The sequence below is a fragment of the Ascaphus truei genome, chromosome 5 (genome assembly GCF_040206685.1).
Source record: "Ascaphus truei isolate aAscTru1 chromosome 5, aAscTru1.hap1, whole genome shotgun sequence".
Lineage (NCBI taxonomy): Eukaryota > Metazoa > Chordata > Amphibia > Anura > Ascaphidae > Ascaphus > Ascaphus truei.
This window is the reverse complement of record NC_134487.1, coordinates 122,277,099-122,302,015: the sequence shown is the minus strand read 5'-3', so window position 1 is coordinate 122,302,015 and position 24,917 is coordinate 122,277,099. Positions and strand designations below refer to the sequence as shown.

The 24,917-nt window shown below is 39.7% G+C and overlaps 1 protein-coding gene across 2 annotated transcripts in view; it reads left to right on the top strand.

Annotated features, from left to right (window-relative positions):
* The window catches only part of CFAP54 (cilia and flagella associated protein 54), a 331,179-nt gene that overhangs the window by 77,191 nt on the left and 229,071 nt on the right, over positions 1 to 24,917 (top strand). For both annotated transcript variants that reach the window (XM_075600548.1, XM_075600549.1), the window contains exons 11-16: positions 1,190 to 1,302; positions 2,104 to 2,269; positions 8,422 to 8,510; positions 9,788 to 9,925; positions 17,431 to 17,581; positions 22,831 to 22,904. In XM_075600548.1, the coding sequence (XP_075456663.1) occupies positions 1,190 to 1,302; positions 2,104 to 2,269; positions 8,422 to 8,510; positions 9,788 to 9,925; positions 17,431 to 17,581; positions 22,831 to 22,904 (731 nt within the window). The remainder of the gene's footprint in view (positions 1 to 1,189; positions 1,303 to 2,103; positions 2,270 to 8,421; positions 8,511 to 9,787; positions 9,926 to 17,430; positions 17,582 to 22,830; positions 22,905 to 24,917) is intronic.

Here is a 24,917-nt window from a genome sequence, read left to right as displayed (position 1 = left end):
CGCGCGCACTCGCGGACGCGCGCCCTCCATATGCCAAAGCAGGCACCCTGAACGAGCCCTTAGGCTATCAGGAAAGCTGTTGAGGGTCAGTTCAATGTTTATTATTTTTTAAGTTACGTCATGTAAATCATATAAACACAAGTAAAAAATATGTGATCTCAGTGGTAATGAATGCCTTCTCTGCTCCTCAGGAACATTGAAACAGAGATGCCCCCCGGGGACCTTACGCCCCTCAGATTGTATAGCAACATGGAAGTTGCAGTCTGAGTGCCTGGGAGGTCCTGTAGGGTAAGGGTGGGAGGTATTGCGTATCAGGGTTTCAATTTTCCAAAGGGACAAAAAAGGCATTGAACTGCCACATTAAAGTGACCCTTTAAAAAGAAACCCTATAATGAAGCTTTTTTTTTCTGTGAAACATTTATTTGGCAGACTTTTTTTTTTTTTTTTTTTAAATCTCTGGCCTACTACAAATAAAACAATTGAGGACACATTTGCACTTCACTACTTCCCAGTAGCGTTCCAGTGTTATCTTAGCTTTTATGTGTCCCAGCAATTTCCTTGTCATCTAATTTTTTCAGCTCCTTTGCCTTGCTTTTCCAACCTTCTGTGCTATTTGGCTGCACAGTAACATCCCTGACTGCTGCAGCACTCTAAAAGTGTTCTATCTACAACACTAGAATATGCTAAGGGTACTTTGCTTGCATATTGTACAGGGCCTGCCATCTCTACCACTGGCGTAGTAGCTTGGAATGGTCCATTTCATTTAACATTTATATCATATATTGCATCTGTACTCCATATTCGATTTGTAAAACTTAGTCTCCTGTATTTTTTAAATATATTTTATCTGAGTTTGTAACGAAAAAAATAGATAGAAAAGAAGAAATGGCAAGTAGATTAATTGATGATGTAGTCTTGTATTGCAAGATAGATGAGCAGCAATAAGATAGTGATAAATCATTCAAAAACAAATGTTCAAGAAACATCATAAAAATTCACAGAACGTTGTAAGTTACCAGAGGTAGCATCACATTATCATTTTTTATTTAAAACCTCTCTATTGTCATAAACACAAATGTCTTGTACTTTGGCATTTATGACCTGTTACAGCTATTGATAAGCCTTCAAATGTAGTTAATGCTTTGTGTTCTAAATATACTTTGTCTTTTGGATCCTTTGTTTGTTTTAGAAAAAGATGCTGTTTCTGTAGAAGCCGTTGTGAGGTTCGCAAAATTAGCTTTCAGTTACGAGCAGTGGGATGTATTTGATGCCATTATAACACCATTATATACATTTCTCCAGGTAACCAAACCAAGGGGGGATTCACATAGCTCCACAGCGGGTTATAGCACCATGATCCCACAATAAATGCAATTCCAGTCAATGGCAGTTCATTGATTGCGCTGTGATAACCTTTATCACATTTAAGGTGTATGTGTCTAGTATTAAGATATTTGTGCTTTATCTCAGGTCTTGTTCCTTAAATTCTTTAATGTGTTATACAATTTATGCCATTGCTGTATTTAAAATAAATAAATAAAAATATTCCAATGTGGTAACATACAGTAGTTGCAAATGAAGTGAAAGTACATGTAACACATTTTCTTCAATTGGGAACTGTTGTATTTATTTTGAAATATTTTTAATAACATAGTAAGTTTACGCCAGCAGCCTAACTGTGAGATGCGCAATTCGAAATAAAGTTATATATGTAATAGATACTGCTATATATAGTAAAAAGTGCACAACAGCACACAACTCACAATCTTGTATAGGGGAAAAAAGTACAAAGGTGTGGTGCTATAAATCTGTCCCTATACGATTGCTGCTGAAAGTCCAAGGGTCCCACAAAGGATCACTGTAATATATGTATATACAATACATACTGCTCGTGTTAGATGTTCAATAGTGCCCAATTTCAATTCAACAGTGATAAAACATTAATATTTCTCTAAATCGAAGACTATTAGAGGATTTTACAATTAGGTATTTTAACAGGATTAAAAAGCTAATTTAAAGCCAATTTGTCTAAACCTTTTTGTGGACCAGGAAAAAAAATAAGGGAAAAATAAGGGAGGCAAAACCTTGTAACTCTTGTTGTAGACTCAAGACAACTCAAAATGGAAGAAAGAAGAAATGGAGCTCAAGATACTTATTGCAGCAGAGCCATTGTTGTCAGGGAAAAAGCATAAACACGGCCTGCATGTTCAGGAAAGAAGTAACAAACTACCAGAGACAACTGGATCTCTGGGGCATGTTGGATTTCAAGGTAAGTTACATATGATAATGGTAAACAAAGAAGCCCCAATGCACATCCAATGTGACAAATGATCTAGTTTTTCTCTTCTCATTAGCTGGGTTATTTAGTTCAATGTTGTGGCCAAAACACGTTAAGCCTGCAACCACGGCAAGGTTCCTACACTATCAATTTTATACTGTGTAATTTGTATTTCCTCCACTGCATAGAGAAAAGAGGAAACAAAATAATGATATAGTAAATAGCATGGGATGCGTGACATGCAAGGGGTTATCATTTAGTAGCACTGTATGTTCTATGTGTGAGTTACAGTGCAGTTACAACTGGATTTAAAAAAATCAGAAGTGCCATGAAAAATGGCAAAAATAAATCTATATACAACTGACATATGATAAATATTTCAGGTGAGACGTGAAAAAACAAATGCTTGTGTTTGTGTTCCTTAAACTTACAATGTAAAAGTTTAAAATCAAATGGGACTAAAGGATTTTTAAACCATTTGTTAAATGTTTTATGTTTTCTTTGGGAACAAGGGTTTGGAGGGGTTTAGGATATTTATCTAATCTATTTCTAATTTATTTTTCTAAATTGGAAAGTATCAACAGGCACATTATCTATTTTCCTCCAGGTTTCTCTGTGTAAAATATTTATATTACTATCATTAGCCAAACAGCTCAGCATCTGTTAAGAATGAGTTTCAAAGAATGAAAATAAAAAATATCAATAATTTTATTTGAATAGTACTTAACTCTATCAAGTCAGAGAATCCTTTGAAGACTATGGCACTGCTGATGCTAAAAGACAGAGAGCCTCATGGAAAATCCACGAGACTTGGTCTGGTCTAGGTCTGCCTGTAAATATATCACAATGCACTTTTTTGTTATAAAGTCCCATTATGCAATATACTTTAATACAGCAATCTCCTTATATTTGTATGAAGGGTATTATTCTGGCAAGATTGCTGCTTGTTGTATAAACCTAACTTTATTTTTTATGTTAGTGGTATATTTTTTCTTGCGACCCATGCTAGATAATGTATGATTATTGTGAGAGGTTACAAATTTAGGGCCTCATGCAGAGAGCAGCGCTATATGAAATCTCGCCATTTTTTGGAGAAAATCGCACAAAAAACAGCAGAAAATGTCGAGGTACGAAAAACGCGCCATTTTTTTTTTCTATTTATAAATCTCGCCGCGCGCCTGGCGAGATCCTACATCTCGCCAGCTTTAAAAATATCCAAATTCAGAAAGATGCGAACGCCATCTAGCGGCTGTTATTGGCGAGATTTTCTACATTTTTCTCCGCCAACTAAAGTTGGCAAGAAGCAGGAGCTCGCCGGCCATAGGGAAAAAAAAAAGCACGATTTTTTTTTTCCCTTTCAGCAGCGCGCATCTCTCCCTTTTCAACTTGCCACACGAATTCATGCCAGAAATTGCGATTTTCGCCAATTTCTACATATGGAGAAAAAAACTCTCCATTAAATCTACTTTTTCTTACACTCTCCAATTATTTCTACCGCTGCTCTCTGCATGAGGCCCTAAGAAACTAGTATATCAAGGTATTCAATGTATCTTTAAAATCACTTTTTCACACATCATAGTTATTGAGAACATTAAATATTAAAAGGTCATGGTTTTTTAAGCAAGCCCAAACCACAATTTCATCTTTAACAGATGAGATGTGCTTTAGATAAGTGAATATTGTTGTTTGTAATTGATTGATAGAGTGGGGAGGGGCTGTGATACACTAACTTGTCATTTTCCAAACGGTATCTTTATTGGTGTTCTCATGGTCCTATTGAAAGTAAAACTACAGTACTAGTGGCATTGTATGTTTGTGATAAGTGGTGGAGTAGAAACACACACAACACCCCTGTAAACTCAAACCCCAGAAGTGGTGGAGTAGGTAGCACTTTGGAAGGATTATGCAGCTATGTTTTTTAAATCCTCTTCCTGCCCTTTGTCAGAAACCACTGTGTGGTGGTACAAAAAATGTTTTATCTTTACCCCTTGTCACGTACGGCACACCTGTGAGCATGTGACCTGCTTATGGGACAAGGGTTAATACACAGCTCGCAAGCTGTCCCACTTTTCACCTTCACAAAGGTCCCTCAAATGAACAATATCTCCCCTAAATCCGTCCCCATATACCATCTGTCATGAATAGCACACAAGTGGGCACGTGACTTAGATATGCAATGAAGGTTAATACACATGGCTACTATAGCCAACTCACCTTTCTCTTCCGCAAGATACTTTCAATGAGTTTATATTAACCACTTACTCAACTGCAATCAAATCTATACGCTTCCACCACCCAAGAATTAGGCAAGTAAAAATATGTAAAATGAATATCTGCTAGGGTCTCAGGCCCTTGTTTATAATAAAAAAACCTATACACACAAAAATCTATTGTAGCAAAATGTGTCTGAAAATGTAAATAGTCTCTCCAGAGCGTGCAAAATTTCATTCAGAGCCCCAAAGCATCACTTATTAAACGTTTTAATATATACAAAAATACAGTGCTTAGATTACAGAAAAAGGATTACAAGAACATACAATTACAATAAATGCAGGACAATTTCTTAAAATAACAGGATAAAACATAAAACATAAATCATTATAACATTACGTTACCATATGTCAGGATTTTCTCCCAGAGAGGTCACTCATTCTCTCTGGGTCACCTCAGATATTTCCTTTATGGTTATCGTCAACAGGGCCACAGACAGATTTTTCAGGCCGCGAGGACTAGAGTTACGACCGCCCCTCCTCCCCATGTCAGCGGTCTTGAGACCCCCCCCCCCCATTTCACACCTCACAAGCCATCTCTATTTCCCCTGCTCTTCCCATGTATTTCTCTCCCCTCCGTCTCACTCCCTTTCTTCCTCACTCACACTCACCCCCTCTCTTCTCAGTCTCCCCCCTTGCATGTACAGTATTTCTCTCCCCTCCGTCTTACTTTTACTCCCTCTTTTCCTCAGTCACTTCTTGCCCCCTCTCTTACACCGCCTCTCTCTTCTCACTCTCCCCTCTCCATCAATTACCCCACTCTCACTCAATCCCCCTCCCACTCATTCCCTACACACACAATCCCCCCCACAAAATACATACCAAAAACGCAATCCCTCAAATAAAAAAATCTTCCCACCCCCATATACATACGAAAACCCCCACCCCCCAAATACTACCCAACCCCTCCACCCCCCAAATACTTACCAAACCTCCCAACCCCCCAAATACATACCAAACTGCCACACCCCCAAATACATACCAAACTTCCCCACCCCCCCAAATACATACCAAATCCCCCACCCCCCAAATACATACTGACCCCTCCACCCACCAAATATGTACCAAACCCCCCAATCCCCCAAACATATACCAAAACACCCCACCCAGAAATACATAACAACTCCCCCAAATATATACCAACCTCCCCACACCCCAAATACATATAAATCCCCCAACCCCCCAAATATATATAATAAAAAACACCCGCCCCCAAATACATCTAAAATAAATAAATACGAACGTACCTACCTTGCGGATGTCTCATTGCCTCTGTTGCCCCGGCTCTCCCCCAACTGCTCTGTCCAACTGCCGGTCCTCTCATTGCCGATGGACCCTGGCTGTCCCAGCTGCAGGCCTCCCTCACTGACTGTCCCACGCCAAGCCTCTGATGCCGGCGCCAACCAGGTCTCTCTCTCATGCGGGTGTGTGCCAGAAACTGAGGCCATCTTGCTTCCGGCACATGCCGACGTCAGAGAGACCAACGTCAGAGGTCAGCGTCAGAAGCTCAGTGTGGGACAGTCAATGAGGGAGGCCCGCAACTGTGGAGAGCCAGGCGGCAACTCGAGGACCGGCAGCTGGGCCCGGCCAGAGGTCAGACCCAACTGCTTTGCCCGGCCGCTAGGCCCCCCACAGCCACAAGGCCCGGGACACGTGTCCTGGTTCTCCCCCCCTATCGGCAGCCCTGATCGTCAACATTAACATTTATTATCTGCTGAAAGAAAGTGAATCATGAAACCCTCATGAAAATTCTTGGCATTATTCGCCCATGAATTTTATGAACCACATAACATTGTAATTAGATAACATTTAGTTCTTAAAAAATGGCAGAGGAAGGGAGTGAGAAACAGGGTGACATAGAGATGAGTTAGAACGCTAGTTAGGAGATAGAGGGAGTGGAAAGAGAATGAGCAAGGGGAGAGGTGGAAGGAAAAGGGAGTGAGAGGAATGTTGTCAGAATGAGCAGAGGAGAAAACATCAAATAATGTTCAAACCAACATCTAACCAGAAACTGCCTGTAAATGTAAAACAAATACATCTAAGTCATATGTTTTCCAATTGCATTTTCACAGGAAGAATTCAATTCAATTTTCCTAAACAATAAAACTATACAAATTGTTTAGATTTGTTAATACATATGTGTATTCTCCACAATATTAAAATAATAAAATAAATAAATGTTAATGTTAACTTTGCACTTGCTTATATACCGTTACATATGTACTATTTTGTCTTATTCTCTATGTGCTCCATTTACAGAAACTATTTTATTAAGCATTGGCGGAAGGACATAGTAACATTTATCAACTAACATAGAACATGTGTCATCCAGCATTGAAAAAAGCTTCTTAAATAAATAGGGACAATCCCCTCAAGACAGGGTAACCTGAACATTAATGCGCTGGGTGGGTTGAAGGCATTAACTTCTCCACTCAGAGCATTAATGGCTAGGTATTGCCTTGTCCGGAGGGAATTATTACTGGAGTATCGTTGCTTTTTGGTATGAAGAGTTGAGGGAAGAAGCCGGCATTAAGACAGTAGCTAAAGACATCGCATGATATGGCTTCCAAGCCTAGATTTTAAATCATTCGATGCAGAAAGGCTATAGGTATTTAATAACAAATAGATTATAATTGTTTAGAAGGTAGGATTTAATTATGTGCATTAAACGCACTGTTGACTTTTAATTTATTTATTTGTTTTCTTATATTCGCAACACAGTATGACATGGAAAAGGCTTGAATGTAGCATAGTCCTGCTTTTTGAAGAATATACATTTTACAAAGTTAGAAAGCCGCCCAGTAGCTAATCGCATACTGTATACCGTATATTACTTATTGTCTGACTTTCACCTAAATAAAGTCTTCTATCTGGAACCTACTTATACTCTAAAACTAGGTATATTGTGTACTCAAGAATGCAAGAACATAACTAAACCAGGAATAAATAATTTTTATTTACACCAGGTGGCACTCTTAGAAAAGGAAACAGACAAAACGTGGTTCAGGTAGAAGGCTTTAGCTTACATCTTACTTGATATATATTATCTCCTGCTAGAAGGAACTTTTTGCTTTATTAGAAAGGTTTTGGGAAACCCGTCGTGTATCTCATAATGTTTTTTTCCCCCACTCCAATCTAAAAGTTTCTATTTTAGCTCCTTTGGGGTAATTCATTAAACTGTGATCGTGCCAAAATCAATGGCTGTCTGTGCGATAGAGCCTCTATCAGAACTGCCACACTTTAATTAATAAATCCCTCTTGAGTGCTTTGCCCTCTGGCACTCAAGGGGTTTTTACACATCAACTCAAAACAATGAATCAGTGCTTTTAAGGTACAAAGTGAAGAATAGGAAGGTGAACTTGCCTCATTAACCTTTACAGTGCCACTAGACCTCCAGGACTTTCACGTCATGTGACCGCTCCTGAAGCAATTACATGACGTGACTGGCGCCCAGGTGCTGGAAATGGAAGGGGAGGGGGCTACACTTTGGTTTCAATCCGGCTGGCCTCTGTGTCAGACCAGTCATACTGATTAGCCTAAAAATGCAGCAAGTGCCCATAAGTACAACACCTGGCATGTCATAGGGGCACTCTAATGGTTAAAGCACAACTTGTGTTTTCAGTCAAACTGATTACATTTTAACGTACTGAAGGTGATAACCCTAAATGTTAAAATATTTATGACATTCCAGAGGTGTGATGCAATTTGTTTCAAGTTTAATTTCTTTGCTGTGCATCGATTTCCATCAATGTACGGTCAGTGTTAAAATAGACATTGGCATTACTCAAGAAATAAACTGAATAAATAGGGATTTTTTGAGCATTTATTCTTTTGTCTTTTTTATTGCTGTATTTTTTTGGTTTGTGATCCTAGAAGAATATCTAAAAGACAGATCTGCAGATGATGATGATGATATAACTTTGGCAGAAACTGTGTTTTCCTGTGTCTGCAATTCTTTACAGGTATAGTATGACTTTACAGATCAATAACACTTTTTTACATTTTCAAAAATGTGATAATGATGTGTATGACAGGTGCACAGTCACAATAATATACATGACCAAATCCTCTGCAAAAACATTATTTCTCTGAGTTTCCTCTTGATCACAGAGGACAGTCTGGCATACTGTCAGTGAGTTAAAATCCACTGATTTCAAACTTGAATTTAAAGGATTTTTAGAAGCCGTTTGTTACATTTTTATGTCTCCATTGAAAACAAGGGTTTTTTTTTTTTTTAGGATATTTACCTAATATATTTTGTGATAAGACAGTTTGTGAATTGTACAGAATCAACAGGCAAAATGATCAATTAATACTTTTTCTCCGTTTTTAATTTTATTACCATCATTAGCTTAACAGATCAGCGTCTGTTAATACTGAGTTTCAGGGAATACAAATTAAACATATTAAACTATCTCAGTGAGAATCTATTGAACACCAAGGCACTGCTGATGCTAAAAGTCAGTCAGACTCAAAGAAAGTCACTGAGAATTGACAGGTCTGGTCTAGGTCTGCCTGTAAATCAACCACAACAGCTGCCTTATGCACTCTGCTGATAAAGAGAATTCTCTTGTTAATTAGATATCTTTAGAGTATTTCATTCATTCACAGTTTTGAGGGGAGACTCAATTGCTACACATTTGAACAACCCCCCCCCCCCTTTTCTACTTTCTTATGGCACCCAGTTGTAATAAGCTACAGATGTAGCCTTTCTTAATGTACATAACTTTCACTTGTGAATAGGGTCTCTGTGCTGTTTTGCGGCAACCCAAATGATGTACAAGGTCCTTATTCAGAGTCCTTTTATACATAAGGTACATAGCATAAATTAAAAAAAAGATTAAGCCTAATATAATTCTTAAAAGGGACTGCATACCGCTTTTCAGCTATGCAAATTTCATACGCCTACATACTAAGCTCCTGCTTCTGAACAAAAGTTCTGCAAAATCTGTGTAGCTTTCTCCTCAAGTTTAAAATAAACATAAATTGCTTTTACAAGCATGTGACTAACCTGGTGAAACATTAAATACATGACCTCTCGCCGTAGTGCACAATATGTACGGCTACATCTCTAATTAGGTTGTTGTGGGCTGCCTTTTCTGGGTATATGCCAAATTGGGTATAACAATTTGCTTACATTTCCTTTATAAGGCACCTTCCTTTGTGGTCAGTTAGCTATTGCTTTATTACTTTGACCTGAATTTTTTTTCTTATGATTTTTGATATTGTGAACTTTCAGGATGTCCGGCCTGACAAAGATATTGTCATTGATGTTATCTTGTTCCTGTGGCAAAAGTGCAAAACTGGAATCCAGCGACTCTATGCAGGTGCTACTGACGGGTCCAAGTTTGTTCAGAAATGTGAAATGAATAGCAAGGTACATTTTCTTAATGTGATTCTTGATTGTTTATATAGCATTCCATGTAATATGATCAGTGATTGAGCTGCAGGAAAAAAAATGTAGTACTAGTGTTTAATTCAGGCAAATAATATTCTTTGAATGAAGGTAATATAATAACTCTTTAAACACTATTTTATACTTTTTAAAATCATGTATAAAAGTGGATCTGGTAACATTAAATACCATCATACTTAAACCAATCAGTAAATATTCTACTCCCTGATTAAGTCACCTGATGGCGTGACGAAATGCGTTAGATCCATGTCACAGACAGTATACTGCTGATAGTTGAGACTTGGATCAGTCTCATACTCAGCTGTTTCAGTTGTTTTCTTATTGAATTGTCTATAATACAGCTACACTGTAGCAACTCAGAACTGCCGTAATGTTTTGCTACATTCACTTACCTTGGCTAGCAGCGGATCTACATGGAACTCGAGGCTATATATTTACGGGCACAAACACACAAGGCTAATTATTCATCTGCCTTTAATATTTGCCATCTTGTGATATCTATGAGCCCTGCTGTCTCTGATTACCTTTCCTGCTGAAGCTGGGTCATGGATCTGAGCGAAACAGACACTGGCACGTCTTACTTCCAATACAGCATACGATTTTCTACAAATTCTTTGTCCACGCTTGATGCAAACACAGCTTTGTGGAATACATTTGGATTGAAGTCCTCTTCTCACAAACTGTATAGTGACTATATATGGCTTTTTTATCCTTTTGTTTTCCCTTGTCCTCCCATTCACCTTACTTGTTTTTTTTAATTAATTGTATTATTTGAGTGTATAGCTAGGCTATATTGTGTACTTAAATTGTCTATTGCCATAGAGCAGGGATGAGCAATCTTTTGCGTCTGCACCCCCCTACATGCTCTTCTTCCCTGCTCATGTTCCTCACCCCCCCCCACCCACCCTTACCTTTTCTCCAGCGTTTCCTTACATCACGACGTCATGCGACTTCGTGTTGCCATGGCAATGCAACGTCATGTGACCCTGCGGCGTTATCTGATGCTGCGTTGCCATGGTGGCAGAAGCCGCCGGAGAGCAGGTAAGGGATATATAGAGGCCTTGTGCGCTTCCCCGGCATTTCATTTAAATGTTGTGGGCAAGAGTGCGGACCCCCCCATAATATTCTGCGCGCACCCCCATAGCAATAGCCATAGCATGTGTGTTCTCTATTTCCCTCTGTTTTTCTTCTCATTTGGATTTATTGTCCCTTTTGAGAGATGCCAGGATCCTATGCTTCCTACCTCTTGATATAGAAGTTTCCCCATCATTAGGCATTTATATATTTTATAATTTATATATAATACACTTATCACCTAGTCACTCATTATTTTAATTTTATTTTTGCACTTATCACTTACTCACTTGGTATGAATTCCAAGCGTCATTTATTTATATTAATTTTTTTCAGATTTCACACAGTTATTGGACAGGTTATTTGATCTCCTATTCTGATTTTTATATTTTCTACTAATTCACGATTTCTGTCTCTGGCGCAGAACGTTTTTCTTTTATTGAATATTCCATGTATTATTTAAAAACCTTGTTGAAATCATAACGTTGATCCTAGTGATCGATTAGGTTCTATCGTACAAATCTCAAAACTATTCCAAAAATAAAAGTCGACTAGATAACACCACTACATTTGCCAAGTAATTGTGCTATCAAAAATATTACAGGGGCTCTAAAACTTAATGCAAGTGTTCTTACGTGACATTGAAAACATACCCATGTAAAAATGTATTACAGTAATTGTGTGTTGTCAATATACTTCCTCCAGAGATACTTGACAGTTCCTTTCAATTAAATATTCTTAACTCTGCTGAAAATAAGAGATACTTCTCACCCTGTTTGTTGGTTCTCAGCATTATTTCGCTAAAGATTTAGACTCCATGGGCTATATTTAATATGTTGTGAGGCTTTACAGAGCATTGAATACTATGTTACTTCTGTGTATTTTTTAAGAATTTCATTGGAGTCTACAGAGCAGGGAAGTTAAATATACCCTAAGCTTATCACGTTGTAGTGTATCTTGCATGTGCACCTGTGGCTACACATACCAAACTTAATAGGCACAACTTGAATTTCACATGTCTTTATTTAGCACTTCTCTACATAGTTACATAGTTATATAGTTATGTAGCCCTGGTCCCCAGCGGTTCCTAGAGACCCCCCTCCTTTGGAGCAGCACGGTCGCGGGTGCCGCCGGAGCCAGCGACGGACCCGCCGGCTGCTTCCAAAGGTGGGGGCCGGAGCAGGGAGCAGTGAGAGCCTTAGGAGGCTCGGCGGCGTACCCGGTTAGCGGGGGCCGCCATTGCGGGTGCGCGCGCATGCGGCGCGATCGTGCATGTGCGAGGCAGAGTAGGGAAGAAGCTAGGGAGCTGCAGGCGGCCCGTAAGAGTTGCGCATGCGCAGAAAGGAACGCACGAACCCTAACCTACCAGGGAAGGCTCTTGGAAGGGTCTATAAGTCCCATGAGCCTCTGCAGCGCCCCACGTGATGCCAGGGAGCCAATAGGGCTGGAGGATGGCCCTGCAGGAGCAAAGAGATACATTTCGCGGGCTTGCAGCACGCTAGTCAGTCAACGCCAGGAGCAGCTAGGGGAAGGAGGTAGGGTACAGGAGTCAGTGACTCCCTGCACTAGACCAGCAGCCCCCAAGGCCCCAGCTAGCCCATAGTCACCCAGTAGAGTGAGTTGTGTCAGGGACAGCCCTCAGGTTAGGGACCCTGCCACTTACTTTCTAGAGCCAGTTAGGGACACAGCAGAAGCTGCGCGTCCGTCCAGAGGTTTGGGCTCAGACCTTCGCTGTCATTGCAGTAGCCATCCGGGTGGGATCGCCCCGGAGGGTAGCTCCTGCATTCAGCCGACATCAGTCTTCGGATCCTTTGTGAAGTTCCTTGGCAGGTCCGGGCACCGGAGTGTCCGGCAGGTAATCCACAAGTGCACCAACGATTCCTCTCACATTCACACGGGACATAGTGGCTGCGCAGTCACACATACACATCTCACTTGAAGGGTGGGGTAATACTGTGTGGGGCTACTGGACACTGGGTGGGATCATCCGGTGGGGTTTGTGAGAGAAGGTAGCGTCCTGCGCGACGAAGTAGTCAGTTTCTCCTCTAGGGAGGGACACCTGTTGATATACGTGCATCTGCTTATGGTTATTATATGCAAAGTAAAGTAATTGATTGTTTACATACGTTGTGTGGAGTGATATATATGTGTCCTGCGAGGAACAATTCCTGCTCTGCTAGGAACCATCGCAGGTGGAGGCGCTGCACCGAGTACAGGGTTACTCCTAATATAATTGCCCCAGGTTCCCAGTGGCGGAAGCTCAGCCGTCCTGTGAGCCTAACAGGTAAAGAACCACACCTGGTAACTGTAGGTTCTCCGCACTCACACTATATCTGCGATTGGGTTGGGTGGCATATCCGTTACAGTTACATAGTAGATGAGGTTGAAAAAAGACGTACGTCCATCAAGTTCAACCTATGCTAAATTTAGACAACAGATACTTTATTCTATATCTATACTTACTTATTGATCCAGAGGAAGGCAAACAAAAAACTCCATTAAGGGGAAAAATTAATTCCTTCCTGACTCCAAGAATTGGCAATCGGATTAATGCCTGGATCAACATCCTTCCCATGTATACTTATTTGGTATATCCCTGTATACCTTTCCCATCTAAAAAGATGTCCAACCTTTTTTTGAACAAATCTATTGTATCCGCCATCACAGTCTCCATGGGTAATGAATTCCACATTTTAACTGCCCTTACTGTAAAGAACCCTTTCCTTTGTTGCTGGTGAAATTTCCTTTCCTCCAACCTTAAGGGATGGCCCCGAGTCCTTTGAACTGCCCGTGGGATGAATAGTTCTTTTGAAAGCTCCTTGTATTGTCCCTGAATATATTTGTATATAGTTATGATATCCCCTCTTAGACGCCTCTTTTCTAATGTAAATAAATCCAATTTAGCTAGCCTCTCCTCATAAGTTAGAATGTCCATCCCCTTTATTAATTTGGTGGCTCTTCTCTGCACTCTCTCTAGTTCCATAATGTCTTTTCTTAGGATTGGTGCCCAAAATTGTACTCCATATTCAAGGTGTGATCTTACTAATGCTTTGTAAAGGGGCATAATTATGTTTACTTCCCTTCCATCCATTGCCCGTTTGATGCAAGATAAGATCTTGTTTGCCTTTGCAGCTACTGCATGACATTGGGCACTATTGCTAAGCCTGCTGTCTACAAGCACTCCTAAATCCTTCTCCATCAAGGATTCCCCCAATATATCTCCATTTAATTTGTAAGTCGCCTTTTTATTCTTGCATCCCAAATGCATAACCTTACATTTATCTGTATTAAACCTCATTTCCCATTTACCTGCCCACGTTTCCAGTCTCTCCAAGTCCTTCTGAAGAGAAATTACATCCTGCTCTGATTCTATTACCTTACACAATTTAGTATCATCAGCAAAGATGGAGACTTTGCTCTCGATCCCAACCTCAAGGTCATTAATAAACAAGTTAAAAAGCATGGGTCCCAGTACCGATCCTTGAGGTACTCCACTCACGACTTTAGCCCAACCTGAAAAAGTTCCATTTATGACAACCCTCTGTTGTCTGTCCTTTAACCAGTTTTCAATCCAGGTGCATATATTATTACTGAGTCCAATTTTCTTTATTTTGTACACCAACCTCTTGTGTGAAACCGTATCAAAAGCCTTTGCAAAATTTAAGTAGACCACATCAACTGCATTACCCTGGTCTAAATTCCTACTTACCTCCTCAAAGAAACAAATAAGGTTAGTTTGGCAAGATCTATCCTTCATAAATCCATGCTGACTATTACTAATAATAATCTAAGCTCTAAGTACCACATACTAGACTAGGGAAGCTTGGGATGAGCTTCCAGCAGGGACTGTCTCATTAAATGTATTCACTATACAGTACATGTACTGTAGTCTAAATGTAACAAAGGTTGAATTTGATGGACATATGTCTTTTTTCAACCTCATCTACTATGTAACTACATTGTTCGCTCTCGGCAATGTGGTATAATATTTTGTTAACCCTTCGGTTGCCAAATGACGTGACCACTCCATATGCAATTGAGCACAAAATGAGCATCATGTGGTCACTATGTCATAAGGAGGGGGGGGGAGTGAGTGCCAGACCGCATGATGTAGTGCAGGGGTGCGCAAAGTGAGGGGCGTGGGAGATTTTCCAGGGGGGGCACGGCGGCTACAGAGGTCCCGTGCTCTCCCCCAAGGCATTTAAATTAACTCCCAGGGGACAGCGCAAGGCCTCTGCATCTTCTCTTACATAGTCTTCGGTGACACATCGCCATGGTAACCCGGTGTAAAATGACACAGCAGGGTCAAATGACATTCCCATGGCAACGTGACGTCAAGTGAACCCGCAACGTCATTTGACGCCGGAACTGAGCAGGGGGGGGGCGCGAGCTGAGAGATGAGCAGGCAGGGCGGCGCAGGGTCAAACCTTTGCATACCCTTGATGTAGTGGATACGTCCATGGGCACCCTGAAGGTTATAGCCACAATCCTGGCCAAAATGTATATATATATATTTTTTCCAGTATTTGAACTGGGAGAGAGCTGAACTATGCTACTTTAATTTCTGGGGACCCACCGTTTCCCAAGATAGTTACAGTTTTAGGTGCCGATACACGTCCTGGTTCTTTAAAGATGGCACCCATAGTCATATAATAAGAATCTGCAATGTCATTTGTTGCTGCTTCCTATTGTATCATGGTTTGACTGCAATTTTGATCTCTTAAGATGGGGGGAGAACACCAGCACCTAAATCGCCAGGTATCAGAGGAACCCGGGGGCTGTACGGAGTTAGAAATAAAATGGTGCCGCTAAGACGACCTCTCTGTTCAAATACTGTTAAAAAAAATCAATACAAAAACAACCGAGCAGCTGGGATTGCTGCTTTAACCCTATAGTAAGATCAGACATTTTGTATATGTTATGTTAGGTCCCCATAGTGCAATCTCAAATACCAGAGACATTTGAGGAATATTTATAAAAGTTTTGATCTAGTTTTACTTTTGTGTAAATTCACCCACTACGCACATAGTAATTAATCTGTCAAAGTTTATTCAGCAATCCCAATATAATCTAAATTTATGGAATAGCACATAAATACTTTTCATAATAATAAAAAAAAGTAATTAGCATATCATTTACATATCACACTAAAGAAAGCTTAGACATATTTACAAGACAATACAAATCAGGTTCAAGCAGATTAATTAGCAATACATTCTAAAGGATATACTTGTGTTCATTACAATGGTTTAACAGTTTGATCCTAAAAAGAGCAAATAAAGACCCTCCAGAGATTTGCACTCTATGACTGGTGGATTGCTGGATCAGGTAAGTCCGACGGATAATGAAACCGCTTAGGCTCTCTCCGAAATATAGGGTCTGCTTAAAAACCAAAATAATAAAATTTTATTACATCCAAAAAACATGTGTAAAATGTATTTAAAATATAAACATAAAATCCCCGTAGAGGAGTAAAGTACACTTAGTAGGGATTTTCTGGAATATTTGAATTCAGAAGCTTATTAGGCAGATCTAATGTTTTAATATGTTTTAACCATAGGGTTTATATCCCAAATTACTACTTCGACATCAGAAAAAGACAAGTGCATCCAAATTTGTTTCCAAATAAGACTTGGGAATACCTCTATTGTATAATTATGAACTGTATGTGACACTATACAAGTATTTGGACATATTCAGCTCAAAGATTATACTGTTGTTGTCAGTTGAGGTCCCTGGTAAAGTGCTTTAGACACTATATTTCAAAATTGTATACCTCTAGTGTTGTATTTCTAGTAGAGAGTACAGTATGTATAATGTATACATTGGGCACTTCTCCATATAGTGTCACAAGGTTGTCAAGAGGATGATGATAGCAATGCTCCTAGTCTTAGGTTTGTACCATAAATTGTTAACACAACACAATATATATTCTATTATGAAACACCCTTTCTCTGTTTTAAAGGGTCAGAGAGTGTTGCAGTGGTACATTTAACCCTCTGATTAACGTCACTCCCGTATCCACATTGTATGTAGTAAATTGTCATTCATAATGTGTGTCTGAATATAGGGTGTGTGTGTAGTATCTGACTTAGGAGTAAAACATGCTATATTGGAAGTCTCTATCGAAGCAACCACATCGAAAGACTCTGCAACGGCGGGTCAGAGATAGAGAAAGCTAGTATACAAGCTGTATTCCCAGTAGCTGATGTCGCAACTCCAATGATGTCACAGATCGTGACGCTCTACTTCATCGACGCGCGTTTCGCGAGTTCCACTCGCTTCCTCCACTGCACTATGACTGCGACTTAATCTAATATGTAATAGGAGAGCAGCATAGAATGTACTCTTTTTGTTCATTATAATTACCTTTTTTTCTTTCTTTTCTCTAGTGGATCTCAATTCTTTGTCTTATCTATGAAGTTATGCAACACTGCAATATCATTGATACGGATACTGTGATAATGGGAGAAGCTGCATTAAGGTTAGCAGGGATCTCTGAAAGCATGGCTGATGCTGCAGTCAAATCTGGAAGAAAGCCAGGTAAAATACTCTAGCCTTCCAGACATATTGCATATTATGTTACTTATAGAAGGGGCATTTTGTATTTTGAAACACCATATAAAGTGTCATAAGACTCTTTTCAGCACCGAACAACAAGTCAAGTGTCTTCTGGCATAGCTCTGCTTAGTAAATGTTGGCCTATGTGTGTTGATTACAGTCTAAGGTCTAAACATAATTTTTAAACCATATCATATAAAAAGACCTATGTATTTTGTTAAAGGTATTTTAATTGGTGTGACAGAATGAATTATTCAAAATAAGAGTCAGATCTAACATTTCTCTGTGTTGGTATTTACAAAAACACTAAAAGGCTTATTCTATATAGGCCGACGTGAATAGGAATGTTTGGCCAATTGCAATGTGAGTGGCCACTTTGGTGGATATATAATTTCACAAAAGGAGCTTGCTCCAATTTAGGCACATGTTAAATGTAGCGCTGCTTCCCCCCCCCCCCTCCCTCTGGGAGATTGGGAGATCTTGCTAAAGCTATGGGTGTCATGGTGCTTGTTACCTGTTAGGTTCCAGGAGAGATGAACTTCCGCGATCGTAAGGGGAAACAGGACAGGCTTTTGGTGATCCTCAGGCTGGGTTCTGGTGCAACGCCTCCAGTCATAGCAGACTCCAGAGTTACTGGAGACAGTTCCCACCATGACAGTCTTCAAGCATACCCTTACCCATAGGGTCGCCAGGCAGATTCTCCACAAATACTGGACACAATGGTGAAAGGTGTAACATGCTCCAGACACACACACCCCTCTCAACTCTGCTCCATTCTGTTTCCTCCTCTGATTGGCCCCACCCCCAGGCTCCTGATGCCTTGTGATTGGCTGCATTACCCAGCAACAGCCAATTAGGATGGCTCGAGCAGCGCTGCTCGAGAAATCCTGCAGCCCCCCTAGCCAGTCAGGTCACTATGTTCAGAGAGGTAATACCAGACACATAGATGAACAACATATTATATATAACAACATATATATATATATATATATACACCGCGCTTCTCCGTGTAAGGGGCATGCTGCTGGTGAAAGGATTGGCTATACATATGTGAAAAAACAGAAAGTGAATCCCTGCGCTTCTCCCATTGGGCTAACAATAAATGGGGAAATAAATATACATAGTGAAACCTAAGTCTGTAAGACAAAGGAGACTTTTGGTTACATCCTTTGATCAAATGATGACAAGCCTGCAAACCAACGACAAGGTAAGTCTCAGTAGTAGGTCCCTATGCTAAATGTATACAAATGTTCTGTGAAGTATACCCTGAAGGGGTTAATAAACTAAGCATAAGCTTACGTAACTTAGTGCAGTTAAAAACATACATGTAAAAATACATGTCCAGTATTACCTCAAATTTTTTACTGGACATACAGTAGTGTTGAAATACAGGACAGTTCGGTTCAATACTGGACACCTGGCAACCCTACCTACCCAATAGACTGTAACTTAGGCAGGGGTATATAAAACAGGATCCTTTATTATATCATCCACTGCAGGTGTTATTACAGTGAATGCATAGTCCTTTAGAATAGGGCCCAGACCTCTGGATGGTACCGGCCTTCTCGCAGTTTGAAGGCCTTGTCCTCTGTTCAGATCTTTAGCTGCAGTCAGCCCCAGGAAGGGCTGAAAGCACGTCTCTCTGCCTAGAGGGAGAGACTAGGACTCTATAATTTAGAGTGCCTCCACCTCAATGCAGAAGGGGAGGGGTCCTGGGCTTCACCAGGATTGGGTAACTCGCAGACCACGCCCCACCTTCACTCCTGCCACTCAAGGAGGCTGCATGAGGGGGGGTAAACCCCACCGGATAGCCTTCTACTGCCTGTAACTTTCTAGGACTTACGTGACAGGGGGAAGAAAGTATAACCTGGACCAGCTATGGCTACATAAACATAGTGTGAGTCAAATCCAAAAATGTACACTGTAATATTAATACTGCCTTGCAGGTACCCCTCTACATGAAGAAATATTTTATTTGGACCTTCTATTGTGTGGAATGTCCACTACACACTGTCCGTTTTAGGTTCCTTGCTTTTGCTGCTTTACAATTTTTTTAAATGTCATTCTACACGCATAGTGTTTTTTTTCACTGCGAATAATGACATTCTAAACTCAAAATATTGAATTGAAGTTGGCTTCAAGTACAAGATGACTTGGATACCAAATTTAACTCAGTACATACAGTATTAACTTCAACATTGATGGGAAGTTGAAAAAAAGCAAATGTCAACCTTTACCTTTTAGCCACGGAGAGTTTACTAATACATGATAAATGTCAAATGTGAAAAAGCTGAAGCGTGTGAGTCATATGTTTGTGCTTAGTTGTTGGATGTTCATTGATTTTGGCCTTAAAAAAATAAATAGATAAACAATATAAAATAATCCTTGGATGCTTCAAAATGTTTAATTTCCCAAATTCGCAGTCATGTATACTCCAGTATTTTATATTATCTTAATTGTAGGCACAGTTTCCACTCTTGTACCTTTTTGCTTTTCATTATTTTGTCTTAAATCTACCAATATTTCAAGACTCCTCTAATCTGTAATGCTTAAGACACAATTATTTGAAAAAAATTGAGCAAATATTGATTAAGTCAAAATAGATTTAAATATCTTGAAATTGAAGAGTAATCAAAATCTAAACCGCAGTTCTTTCATAATATTTGAGGTTCTTTTACCCTATAGTACATACCATTTAGTTGATCTGATAATAAATGGCTTTGGCACACAGGCCCAGATCAACAAAGCTCTGTTAAGTCACTTAAGGTGGCCTAATGTAATGTCACATTAACACTAAAGTGCAGTATTTAGGACAATGCAGAGCAGCAAGTCATGTTTTCTCCCATAAAGATCATTGCGTTAACTGTAACGGCTGTTGGTGATAATGACATGCAAATGAGACGTTATCATAACATTGCATAGCCACAGAAATCTGTTGAGGTTAACACAGGGACTTAACGTTACGTTCGTTAGGTCATACCTAAACTTGGCTTTTGCACAGTCTGGATGGGTGTAATGCCACAGTTAGACATCATTTAACTAATATGATATTATTTCCCAGTGTTTTTCCTTGTCTTCTCATTCCAAAGTTGAATTAAAGCAGCAGTTCAAGCTGCTGTTTTTTTTTAATTTTTATTTTTATAAATGTTCTCCTTTAATATGTGCATGAATACAATCCACACAATGAGAATTAATTAGCTAAGTTGCCGATCGATCCGCAGGCACAAAATTCCTCGGTCGTACTGCGCATGTGTCAGGTGATAGAGATAAACGGAGCCTAACCCACACATCACTAAACATGTAGAGTGAGGCAGATAGGATATTGCCTGATAGCCTCAACCTCATGCATGTTGTGAAACAAAATGAGTGTTCAATAGGGGCCACTTAATGGTACCTAAACACACAGAGCACATTGCTACTGCCAACAGCTTTATATAAGAGGTATGAAGGCTATCACCTTGCGCATGCGCAGTAACAACTCACGATCGGGTTGGCGCAATGCGGCACAACTACCACAGCTTAAAGGATATATATATATATATGGTTTACCTGAAATGAGGAACAAATAAATTACAATCCACAGGTACTTTGTGAGTCGTTTTATGGGGGTTTTTACATTCAGTTCGCATGCACTCTTCTGCGCATGCGCTTTCAGCGGTGTGTTGTTATTGTCACCATGACAACCGGACGGCATAAATAGCGTTCGCTTCCCCCCTGTATGCAAATTTGTCCCTGACGAAGCTCCATAGTAGGAGGGAAACGCGCGTTGGACGCGTGATTATGTCATCAGTCCCCGTTATGGGGCTGTTTTTAACATAGTGTCTCTTCCAGTTATTCATTAGTGCAGACATATATAAAAACAGTGTAGCAGCTAGGGTATAATCTCATTTATTGAGTGTTGCCAATGACTATTTACAAATAGGTTAAGATCATTCCCTGCTGCTGTGTGAGATACTGCATCTTTTGCACTAGTGATTGCAAGTAGTGTGCTCTTTTGGGCTCATCTTGACTGGTTGCACCCTCTTGAGCCTCCAGTACTCCAGTAACATTAATAACTGGAGTATTTATATATTCCTTGGAGACCCAAACAGAGGTGTGTGTATTTACCTTATTTAATCTATTTTTAGTGTTCCTTATACCATCTTTTTCGGTAATATATGTTTTAAGTATTGCATATTAAAAGTTACATTTTACTCTCAGGAGTGTGCATATAAGTGAATTTTCTTCAGGGATACAAACACATTGTATCTCTTATTTTCTCTTGTTTAAAGAAATGCAACAAGTATTTCTCATAGTACAGAACTGATTTATTATTATTATTGGTATTATTATTATTAAAAAAAAAACACATGTAGGATATTGCTTGGTTTGCAGCTGTAAAGACTTATTTTAGGGTCTGGATGGAAGTAACGCTAAGACATACTTAGCATCACACTAGTGGAAGACAAGACGTTTGCTGCAATAATGCGATGTTAATCCTATGCTAACGAGAAGTAGTTCGGTTGTTGTTTCTGCATATAACTAGTTTTGAGGATACACATGAACCTCTGAATATAACATCCATTCCTGTTTTAGGTAATACTACGTTACGAGCCCTTTAACTGAACTTTGTAAATCTAGCCCGTAGTTAGATCAGTTGAGTTCATATTACAATTCCTGAGGCTTTACCATGTGAATTACTAACTCCTGGAAGTGATTTCAGTTTTTCTTTTCAGTTCTATTAGTGAAAATTTTAGGACACACAACAACTGACAGGTTATTCTAAACAGGTAAAAAAAATATAGAACAATAATGTGTTACATTAACACCTAAAGGTTAATCTACTCTAAAAATCTGGATTTTCAGTTGCTCAAAAGTTTTTATAGTCGTATCTTACTTTTGTTACATTTTCAGTTATTTAAGCCAGTGTAAACAATGAACGCATCTCATGCTTTTTCCTGACATCATTACCTTTAAAAAATAAATATATCATTTTAAGTGCAACTTGAAAAGCTTTGAATGATGAAGTTCGAAGCAGATGCAGTAAGGAGGACTTGAGTAATAATGTTGTGGGATAAGATTGATGTGATTACACTGTGTGTTTTATCCTTAACTGTGTACTTGCAGTTTTTCTTTACATTTGCCACTGTATTTAATACTGAAGCACCACAAAAATGAATTAGTTACCTATAGTTTAATTTACAAACATATAAGCAAAACAAACATTTGAATTGTTTTTTTTTGGTTTTCAGACAAATCGTATGAAAAAGCAAATGTGGACTCAAGCTCTCAAATGCAAAGTTATAATAAACCTGTTTTCTTAAAGGTGGGTGAATTAGCATAATATGAAGAGCTATGAAAATACACAAATGTCATTTATCGTGCAGCATAGAGCCAACTCTTCAGAAGTTTTTTTTACAGCAGTAATTTCATGAGCTTCTGGAACCTGAAACATATATTCTTGACGTGACCAGTTCTCATTTAAGGTGTATTACAACAGGGGAGCGCAATCTTTTTTCCCTGTGCCCCCCTGTCGGCTGTTCCAATCTCTGCGTGCCCCCCCTTACCTCGGCTCCGGCGCCATGACATCACGTTTCCATGGCAACGTGACGTCTCATGACTTAGTGGCGTCATTTGGCAACGTGTCTCTGAAGCAGTTTACAGAGGCCTTGCCGCTTCCCCGCTTAAATTAAGTGCCTTCGGGAAGCACGCGGGGCCTCTGTAAACCGCACGCCCACCGCAGACAATCAGTGCGCCCCCCCAGTTTGCGCACCGCTGTATTACAAGATGCAAAATACCCAAGTCTGTATGTCCTGGATGAGACGACTTTTTGTTTGTGCTGCTTTTTAAAAAGGATCTATGTGATTATGTTTTAACGACTGGAACAGACCGGAAAATTAGAATACGTGGAATGGCTATTATATTTTGAAGGAGAAATGAATTTAGTGACAGTAGTGTTAGTGCATACCAACCCGTTATGGCTGATTAATGAATGAGAAACTTTTAGAAGGAACTGTGTATTATATTTATTTATCAGTGCTTTGCATTAAGACTCCTTGTGGCACTGGAAGATGCCTAGTGGCCCATTCACTTGAATATGCGGTAAAATGTATTTCGGTGCGGGAAGGGTCCTTATCACACATGGGCCTGTATCTTTACAAACTTCCCCTTAAATACATTGAACTTTTCAAATACTTGGGAGGCCACATTTTAGAGTTAAAATGTTTAATTTTAACAACTTCTTAAAAATGTTGCTTTATGCTGCTTCAGTTTGTACCAATTTCATGATGTTTAAAGTCTGACAAAAAAGAAGTGCAGTTTTATACTTTTTTTTTAACACTGTTTTGGACTACGTGTACATTATATTACACTGAATTATACATTCTATTATATATATTTAAAAAAAAATGGAAATGACATCCTTTATAAAAATTCTACTCCGTATTAATGACAGGCCCATATTTACTAAGTGGTGTTCTGCCATAGGACTTCTTCTGGCACAGGAAGAGAGCTTACAGCCCATTGTCTTCAATAATCTGCAAGGCATCTTCTGTTAACACTCTCTCTTCCCTCCCCCCCTCTCTATACCCCCTCTCCTTCCACCCCTTTATTTCTCTCCTCCTCTCCTTCCCTCTTTCTCGAGCCTATATTTCAGGGTGTAGATGAGTAATGCCACCTGTGTTATGACTTAACCAATGTCAGGTTAAAGGAGCAATCCAGGCGTTTTTTTTTAAATTTAAAACATTTTCTTTACATGGGATTGTAGCAGGGTATCTCTGGGGCTGAACCCCATTAATATCAGTTCTGGGGACCCCCTGCTTCCTGAGATACAGATCTCCACAGGTGCCGGTATCTCAGCAAAGTTTAAAGCTCCCGCATCACGTGAGCCAATAGGAAGCCAAACCTTATGATTTCACGGCTTTCTATTGGCGCGCATGGAGCGGGAACTTTGCAACTCCACCATTACATGAACCCTGGTAGCCGAGCGGAGCAGCTGCGCGCATCCCCTATGGAGGTCTGTATCTCCGAAAGCAGGGTGTCCCCGGAGCTTAAATTAATGGGTAGCTTGGATTGCTGCTTTAAATCCCTGCATTGACTTTAACAGACCTTTTGTGGTTATGCGTCATTAGGGGAAATACCTGTTCAATATATCCTTTTCCGATAGGTATATCACATGCTTCATACATTTTAAGCCAGTGCGATTGATGCAACAGAAAATTCATCTTCATACATGTCCACAGAATATCATATATGAAGCTAATACAAGATCTCTAAATCAGAGTGGAAGCTAAGAATGTCCAGTGAATTTGTAACACATTCCAACTCTTACTAATAATCT